The sequence below is a fragment of the Pundamilia nyererei genome, unplaced genomic scaffold (genome assembly GCF_000239375.1).
Source record: "Pundamilia nyererei isolate P.nyererei 1_Seehausen unplaced genomic scaffold, PunNye1.0 scaffold00511, whole genome shotgun sequence".
In the NCBI taxonomy this organism is placed as follows: Eukaryota; Metazoa; Chordata; class Actinopteri; order Cichliformes; family Cichlidae; genus Pundamilia; species Pundamilia nyererei.
Window position 1 is genome coordinate 67,159 of NW_005187912.1, and position 9,965 is coordinate 77,123.

Below are 9,965 nucleotides of genomic sequence, written 5' to 3' on the forward strand. Positions count from 1 at the left end.
TCGTACTGCTCTTCTTGTGTGTGTGCGTCGGTACACAATTCAGCAGCCAGCCAAACTCCATTCAAAAGAATACGGGAGTCAGGATGTACAAGGCTAGCCACAAAAGACAAAGATATATTCATGTAATAGGTTATCCTATGCATACATGACATACATGTGGTTAGATTAGCAATATACTCAAACTTAGGCTTTAGAACACAACTCTCGCTAAGTTATCCTTTTCTAGTTGTTGTTTCTGGCTATTGATTTGTTCTCTCCTTTGGTTTATAAATTCCCCTGGACCTGTCCCAGCCCGTGTTTTTCCAGAAGTTTTGATGTGAGTGTTTCGAGTGGTGTGTGGCTGAAGAGGACATCCTCGTGTATGACTGAAGAGGATTAATGTGTGATTTTTCCACCCTAAAGGACCCCTGGATTTCTCCCTCCCCACATTTTTGTAGATAGCCCTTGGTGTGTTTTTCTCTTGTAAATAAACTGTTAAATGTTTTTCTGAGGTCCTGTGCCTGAATCCAGACCCGCTTCTGTGATATCTTAGTCCCTAGTGACAAGTCCATAGTGTTCAATTTTCACTTTTCTTCATTAAGATAAAAAATATAATTATTGTTATATTTTAGTCAAATTCTAGGTATGGTTCCGAGAACAAGTAAAAAAAACAAATACATACATAAACATCTGGAATTGAGATACTTCTGCAATCACACAACCTTACAGTTTCCCAACCTAACTCCAAAAAGGTTGGGAAACTGTAAATGAAAACAGAACTCAACGATTTCAAATCATTAAATTGACCCATAATTTCTTAACATCCAGAGTATAAAAAAACATATCAAATGTTAAAACTGAGTCCTTTTACTGTTTCATGAGCAATAACTATTAAAATAAACTCCGAACCCATGCTGGAAAAGTAAAAGAAACAGCTGGAAGAACATTTTGTAACTAGTTAAGTAACAGCTCAGTAACATGGTTGGGTATAAAAAGAGTTAGAGTTCCTCTAAAGTAAAGATGGGCAATTGATTGCCAGTCTACTTTATATCTCGTCATCTACTGTACATAGCATCATCAAAAGAGTCCAAGAATCTGCACAAATCTCTGTGAGCAAGGGACAAAGCAAAACATCATATAGGATCGTGGCATCAGAATGCTACCAGGCAGCACTGCATTCAAAACAGGCACGATTCTGTCATTGAAATCACTCCACTGGTTATCAAACACTTGTAGAAATCATTGTCTGTGAGCACAGTTCATCACACCATCCACAATTACAGTTTACAGTACTGGCAGAGTCATGCAGAAGTCGACACATCTGGAAATGCTGCAATCACTGCAGCTTTAAATTGTAAGGTAGGGCCTTTACCTTTATGCATAATCACTTATCACTATTACTTTATGCATAAAGTGCCCCAATGAAACTATTGTTGTAATTTGGTGTTATAGAAATAAAACTGAATTGAATTGAATTCTCTGGGTCAAAGCTCATTAAAATCCACTCAAGCACAGTGGAAAACATGGATGCTGTGTCATCTGGAATTAAGCAGAGACGGACCATCTGGCTTAGTACTGGTACTTTCAAAAGTCTGCATCTCTGATCGTATGGAGGTGCATCTGTGCTTATGAGTATGCACATCTGGAAAAGCACCATCAGTGATGAAAGGTTTATACTGATTTTACAGCAACATACCTTGGCCTTGCATTTTTCTGAGAGACAATGCTAAGCAGCATACTGCAGCTGTTCCAACAGCATAGCTGTCGAGTAGAAAAGTCCAGTTGCTGAACTGGCCTGACTCCAGTGCAGTGCTTTTAGCAGTTGAAAACATTTGGGGCATCATGAAATAAAAACTACAACAAAGAGACCCAGGACTGTGAAGCAACTGTGCGTGCTCCCAACGCGAAACAAATTCTGTTGGGGATGCCTACCTTGGCCTCACCGTTGTGCAAGATACGTTTCATTATATTTTCTAGTCTTTGGCTTGGAAGGAAGTTGGTTTGGAAACATATTTGGCGATGCTTCATCTTCTGCTTTGCGTTTGTGTGGGAGCCCTGTCAAAAACCTGTCCAAAAACTTATGCTAGGAGTGTCCAAGCATTCTTTTTTTATTCATATTGCACACCCCCTAGCTATGTCTTGATGCATGCTCAATCATCCAGGTAAGTAAATCTCCAAAAGTTCATTCTGTCCGTCTGGACCAAGTTCTTAGATGAATAGAATGAACTTTGGGAGACCCCCTAGCAATGGCTCTGTGTCCTAGCATCTGGTCGCCTCGGTTCCTGGTTATTTAGTCCTCCAGTGTAAATGAACATGTATAGCGTTTGTACCTGCACTGAAATGCAACTCATACAAGACCTTGATACTCTTTTTTAATAATAGTAAACTAACAAACTAACCATCAGATCTTGTTGACATTTTGATGAAACCTGTGGACAGAGAGAACCACAAAGGTTGGTATGCAAGCATTAGGTGACCTTAAGTCTCCAAATGCAACTGTGAAACAACACAAATTACTAATACTACACTCCACTACACAATTGCCAAGGTCCCCAGTACTATGGACAGAAGAGTGAAAGGTCTAATCAAGTACACATTTCTGGCATTGAGTAGTGATTGCTCCAAAGTGAAACAATGACTGTTTTGAATACATTTTTATTATTACTAAAATAATGCCAGGTGGTGTTATATGGTGTTACAGTAAAGAATAGACTGTGCCATTCATACAAAATATTATTAACTTTGGACATCGAAAGTCAGTGAAATTCAGTTTTCATCCACCCGTCACTGGAATTGTACATAACTCAAAATCAGTCATCACGTTTTTTAATGACAGTTCCAGGACTGACTACAAACAGTGCTCACATTTAACAGAGCTACAGGACAGAGAGGAGTAGATATCTACATCTTACAGAAAGTAGTGGGTTAATTTTGATTTGTGGACTCTACATTAAACACATTGAACAAAGAAGCTCAACACAACAGTCAGCATTCTCTGTCAGATATGGACGGGGAAGATGGCAGAAGATTGCAGCAAAGGTTTTGGCAGAGGAGAATATTTACGCTGATGGACATCAAAGAAATGGCCCTCTAGTGTTAACAGAAAATGCAAATCAAAGTTACTAAAACATTAAATATAGGAGGAGTTAACAGCTAATCAGGGAAGAAGAATCACAGTTTTACTGGAGCCATGCTGTTACAGAACACAGTATAGATGTTAAGACATCCTCAACAACCACATTACAGATGATAGCTTTTAGTTGGCTTTGGTTGCATCGATCCAGTCCACAAACTTAGAAACTCGAGCGTAGACACTGGGCGTCCTGCTCAACGTACATCACTCAGCCCATGTTGTGACACCCTGAAGGACAAATCTGTTCTGCTCATAACAAACCAGAGGACCACCTCTGTCACCCTACAGGGAGGAAACACAAAATAGATATTAGATAGTGGATACTTTACTATTTTACTCACACAGATCTTTTTGATGGTGTTTAGGTTAACTGATGCTAAAAGCAAGCTAAGAAAGTGTCAGAGTCTGCGTGTGGAGAGAGGAGAGCGGACCCAAACGCAGACAAAATGAAGCGTGGAACATAACTAGATTTTAACGAAAAGGGAGCTGTTCATTGTGGCTGTTAGAAAGGTGCAAAACAAACCTAAAGTGGAAAAACTAAACATGAAAATGAAATCCTGGTATGGATGGGTGGATACCTGGAAACAGGGCGTGAACACAGCAGATGACCTGACAGCGGGGACACGAAAGAGTGAGGGAGCGAGAGTGATACGAAGACAGACAAAGTATGTGTCCAAATTCAGGGGCAGCATCCTTCGGAGTCCGCATTTGTAGGCCAATTATGTCACAGCGACGCAACAAAGGCTGTCAAAAGTCGAAGCCTCCTCCAAATGGGGCCCTACCTTTTCTCCAGATGTGAAGGACGAGTTGGGTGTATCCTTCGTGGCTGACCATATCCCAGGATTCTTTGCAAGTAAAAGGTTGAAATTTTGTGTAAAAAATGGCGGACAGTCGAAGCAAAGTGGAAACAAACTTTTAAAAGTAAGTACCGAGTTTTTATCTCAATAAATATATTGAGCGGACCAAATGTTAGCATAGTGAAAAGTCTTAAAAAGTTAAATTTAGCTAACCTTCAGCTAAGTTACGTGACGTTAGTGATATCGCCACTTAACGTGGCTCGGGTCATATGTTCAGTTCAGTTCAGTTCATTTTTATTTCAAACATTTAAAACATGTGCTTTGGTTAGTTTCTGACGAAGCTGATTTTATAAGAATGTCATGTTTCTGTATCATCTCTCTCCTGTTACAGCCTCTTATCCAAACAATAGCCTGTTTAATATTCTGATATCTTCAACATCTTAAGTAAATTATACTGCACAGTTTTCTCTCCAATAAAAGAATATTTACTGCATCAGTTTGACTCCCATTTTATCTGAAAAGGATCTAATCTTTTCAGTTTATTTTTGGGATATTTTCCATAAATATAACTAAAGCTTTCAGCCAGAGGTCACTGTATATTAATATTTGTCTGTTAGACAGTCACAAGTTATAAATGAAATGAAATAAAGTATATACCTTGAATTTTGACTGAAATGTAATATTTGAGACAACTGAGTTAAATTTCACCGAGGATTTTTTTTTTTTCAAAAACTGGTGTATATATAGTAAAATCTATTTAAAATCTATAACAGAAAAAAAAATCTATTTTCTATTTTCTACTGGTGTATATATAGTAAAATCTATTTAAAATCTATAACAGAAAAAAAAATCTATTTTCTAGAAAACTATTAAAAATATCAGGTCACTAAACTGAGGCAATACTGTTATCAAAACAGTGTACACACTGAGGCAGACAACAGTGCACAAACAGTTTTATAGAACTTTGCCCAGTTTTTACATCTTTTACTTTGTCATACCTGGCAGCTTGCTTTTCCTCCCTCTGTATTTCCAGGACATATTTCGTGGTCTGCAACTATATCAGTGTCGCGATTACAGATCTTGTTGTCGATCACAGGGAAACCAGTTTCTTCCAGGACGCGTCCACCTCCAATACCTGTCGACACAGCCCTCTGCAATTATTCTCCTCATCATCTAGATAAAATGTATTGTGATATCTTTACTGTGGGAATTGTTTGCGTAATGAATAATGCTGTTATCAGCTCTTTGTGTTTTATATCTAATGCATGCTGGTATTTTTTGAGCCTCTCAAAAGTACATTTTGTCAGAAAAAAAGACCTGTTTAACAAAAAAATGTTCTGCAAATGATTAAACTGATTAAACTGTTGCAATGTTAAGTGAAAGATGGGCTAGAAGACCACCGCCAAGCAGGTGAATGAGAAGGCGACAACAGTTGGTGCATTTATTCGGAAATGGAAGAACCATAAAATAACTGCCTATCTCCCTCGGTCTGGATCTCCACGCAAGATCTCACCTCATGGAGTTTCAAGGATAATGAGAACGGTGGGGAACCAGTCCAGTCCAAATAGCCTGGGGTTCAAATCATTTTTCCCTGACTGTATATCTAAAAAGTCTGATTTATTTCTTCTCACTCTGAAACTCTGAATTTTTACAAAGACGCACAAGAGCACACACAAATGTACCTTGAGTCCTACCCCATCCAGTAACATAACACATTGTTCCACCAGGAACTATATAGTCCTTTTTTGGCAGACAAGCCAGCTGCACTTGGTTGTTTATCACCGCAGGTCTGAAAACACACACACACACACACACACACACACACAAAATCAATGGTGTGTGTGTAATCTGATTTCACCAAGGATAATTAGGCCCATACAGACGTTGCTAGTTTGAGCAGAGCAATATTCGATCCATCTGGTCCAGTCATGATTTTCTCAAGCATCCTCACTTGTCTCGATGGCACAGTGGCTCTAAGTGAGTGCATACCCAGCACTACCCTCAAGGCTGAAGGCTGACTGGAGCTGCAGTGTATAATATGTAGAAACAAAGGGAGTAATTAATAAATTTTTGAGTAATTGCAGAATTTGATTTTCAGGTGTTAACGATGACTTTATTCTAACCTCAAGCACAAAGCAGATGTTAAGACCCACTGAGGGTGGATCAGAGTTCACATTTTGTTGAGGAAATTGAAAGTCCTTTACAAATGAAAGTTGTCTTTGAACATATATACTCACTTGGTCTGGAGGGCAGTTTGCCAGGGCCACGAGTGAGGCTTTGACACACAGCCACTGACCACCATACTACGAAGGCAGCGCTTTGGTTTGATAGCTGGTGTTCCACAATTCAGTTCAACTGCAAAGTAGTCATTATTATTATCATGAATTCTCACAAAAAGAGTGAAGCACGAAAGTTAGTTTGGACTGGTGTTAATTAATAAAAGAGAAGATTTTACAGCCTTGTAAGCCACAAGAAAAATTGTTGGATTGACCAAATTAGATTCTCTTATTTTGAGACGTAACTCAATTTATTCATTTATCCATCATTTCTTTGTTTATTATTTATTTGATTCAAAGAATCAAACTGGAAATACGTTTTTTGCACGACCTGGATCTGAGGTGATTCTGAGGATCATCTAGAGCATGAATGGAGATTTTAAGGACATTATGAAGCTCCCAGAAATGCAAATAAATTGACATACTATTGCCCAATAATAACAAAGATCTTAAATCAGTCTCAGAGAGGATGGTTAATTAGGGGTGTGTGTGTATGTGTTTATATATTTATATTATATAGGATCTCACTGGGATATTCTGTAATTGATACATAATTACGTTTGCATATCCACTGGTATGTAGCCCACATGTATTATCACAGCAGGCCTGCTGTACATTGAATGACCAGCAGATGACATTACTTCCAAATGAGCTGTTAAACAGGGCATCGTGTGATCTGCCTTTTGGGGAAGCAATTTGCCGGAAAGATTCAACACATTCATGGAGCTTCATCACGCCATCATTATTGAGGACCATATTTTGCACCTCCATTGCTGAGGGTGCTCTAAGGAGCTTTAGCTACGATATGGTTGGTGCTTGTCGTGATGGAAGTCCCCGATTGGACATCGGAGGTGAATGGAGCCATAAAGCTGAGTCCTATCACGGTTGGTTAGTCTGTGGGCTGAGTGGAGCAGAGCTCTGGGGGGAGCTTAAGCAAAATCTTGGGTGTAAGTTTGGTTAAACAATGGGAAAAGACTTTCAGTCTGCCTCGTAGTGATCCTGGCAAACCGTCAAGCAAAGCAACTCAGGCAGGGAAAGTGGTGTTCTATTTATAAGTTGCAGGTAAGGTGCTAGCTGACTTCAACTGAGGATATAATCGTTTCCTGGAAGGAATACTTCAAGTACCTTTGGAAGCCCACTGATAAGCTTTCTGTAGAGGATGCAGAGTCTGGAAACAACGGTGATGACTCGCTCATCACCTGGAGCAAGATAACTGGGATGATTAACCTGTTAAAACCCCATTCCATCGTTTGTCAGTCAAACTTTTAGGTCAAATTACGATAACTTTTAAACCATTGGCGCAATCAAAAAATTCTGTTCCTGAAAGCATTAACACAAATAACATAGAATAACACAGCAAATAACACAGAAAACAACAAAGTAAATAGCCAAAACAAAACAAAACAAAAAACAGTACAAAGAACCCAAATGGCTGATAAAATGTCTGCTTTCAGGAACTGAAACAAACCAACTACAGGGAGATCCCACTCCTGGGCCTCCCAGGCCAAATCTATGCCAGGGTAGTGGAAAGGGGAATTCATCCATTTGTCAAACATCAGATGCAGAAGGAACGATGCAATATTCGTCCTTTTATGGAACAGCTATTCATTCTCTCGAGAATATTTGATGGTGCGACTGGACTTCTTTTAAGTTTTTCTTGTAGATGTTTCACCTTTCATCTCAGTAACTTCTTTAGTTCTATCACCCCAACAGACCACTTCAGTCTCAGACTGCTGGCGGTGGTTCCTAGGATATTTAAAAAGCAGAATGGGATCATGGAATCAGGGAATCATTAGTGGCTATTATTCTAACGTTGTCTTCTAGTATGTTTTTTTAGATTCTCTCTGAGGTCCCTGTTGCAAAAAAAGACCTGATACTTCAGAACATCCACCTACTAAACAGTTTTTTTAAAATGTAATATTAATTTCTGGTATAACAAGTTAAGATGTACATCTATCATTCTGTGGAAAATATCATCTGAATTTCAGGAGCGGGACCACACCTCGTTCACGCCCCTTACGACCTCAGACTATAAATGCCCCCTTCTCCAATACCCGCTGTTCTCATTTCCAATGGAGCACTGATGGTCTCTGATGTTATACTCCAATAACTGGAACCGTTCCCCTCATAGCAATCTTTCTCATCTGCGGGGGTCACTGGAGGATCCGCAGCAGGAGATAAGGAAAGAAAAAAAATTCCTGGATGCATTTTTGTGTGAAAAAGAAAGAGGAAACAAGCTGACTGATATTATACCTGGAGTAGGTGCTTCCCCACATAGTGGCACGTTGCAAAACTTCCAATCAGTGTCAGGGTCAGTTGTGTAGCATCAGGGGAACAACTTATTGTCAGGGTTACGACAGTAGTTAGCAGCCAGACCTCTGACAAAGATGAGCATGGAAAAACATAGCAATGAGGCCATGAAAACAAACTTAATGCAGGCATGTTAATGAAGTTTTAGTAATCTACAGTAACCTGATGGATTATTTAAATTGAAATTAAGTTGTACAAATTACTTTCCCAAAATGTTGACTACATGGTGAAAAGAGACTTTACAAATGTATATCAGGCTGATAGAGGACACCACTGCTGTCACTCCTCATAACCTTAAAGGTACTGACTCAATTTTTACTTCTTCTCTTGTATAAACTGGATAGACCCTGAAACAACAACTCATGGATTATTTTAGTTCTACCATTTAACAAGAGATAACTCTTAGCGATTCTTCACGTTTCTCATGTCAAACTCTTACAGGGATTTTGCTTTGACATTGCTTTCTAATGGCTTAAACACTATAGACAGAGTTCATTATGGGAAAAAAAGTTTCTAAATCTTGTGGTTTATTATCATATCTTTGTTTTTCTCCTGTGATTCCCATGTTGCAGCTGAAAACTATTAATCAAACCTACAAATTGAAAATACCCACTAATATTTTCTTCACAACATTAATATCACAGAGAGTGGACACTGATGTCTGGTTACAACTCTTACTTGTAAGGGCAGTTTTCTGGGATTTGGTGGTGTTTATGTGGCGTCTGAGATGACCATCTCTGGCACGTTTTGCTAGTCACAGTTACAGCAATTGTTCCCCGGTACGCTACACCTATATCAGTGATGCCTATATCACCTATATCCATCTCTGGGATGAAGGTGGGAGGCTCAGTAGCTGAGGACAAAAAACAAGTCAAACATATATTTATTATATTATGTAAAACATATAAGGATGTATATTTATGGACCATTAAACCCTATTACAAACATTTTGTTCAATTCAATTCAGTTTTATTTATACAGCGCCAAATCACAACAACAGTCGCCTCAAGGTGCTTCATATTGTAAGGTAGACACTACAATAACAAATACAGAGGAAAACCCAAATGACCCCCTATGAGCAAGGACTTTGGTGACAGTGGGAAGGAAAAACTCCCTTTTAACAGGAAGAAATCTCCAGCAGAACCAGGCTCAGGGACCGGTTGGGGTGAGAGAAATAAAATATATTGCTTATTGTTACACTTCCTTTTACTTATGCCTTTCAAAGGTAGCGGATGCTGGAAGATGGTGATATTCATTTAACTTGGTTCTTGTATTTTGGCTACAAGCTGCAGATTTTACCCTTACCATTTTACCAGGTTTTACCATAAAAAGGAATTTATGGTAAATTCCTTTTTATGGTAGGATTTTTTTTTATGGTGGATCCTTTTCATGAAAAACACCCAGCACGCCCTGCGGGCGGTTTATCCTTCAAGCTCGGGTCCTCTACCAGAGGCCTGGGAGCTTGAGGGT

General features: G+C 39.1%; 1 protein-coding gene across 1 annotated transcript in view; it reads right to left on the minus strand.

The window, feature by feature from the left end:
• Nucleotides 1-3,235: 3,235 nt before the first annotated feature.
• LOC102192978 (plasminogen-like) overlaps nucleotides 3,236-9,965 on the minus strand; it is a 10,433-nt gene continuing 3,703 nt past the window's right edge. The window contains 9 exon segments of the mRNA XM_013907762.1: nucleotides 3,236-3,394; nucleotides 4,908-5,044; nucleotides 5,592-5,698; nucleotides 5,793-5,933; nucleotides 6,033-6,107; nucleotides 6,147-6,264; nucleotides 8,240-8,329; nucleotides 8,439-8,563; nucleotides 9,174-9,348. Of these exon segments, the coding sequence (XP_013763216.1) occupies nucleotides 3,236-3,394; nucleotides 4,908-5,044; nucleotides 5,592-5,698; nucleotides 5,793-5,933; nucleotides 6,033-6,107; nucleotides 6,147-6,264; nucleotides 8,240-8,329; nucleotides 8,439-8,563; nucleotides 9,174-9,348 (1,127 nt within the window).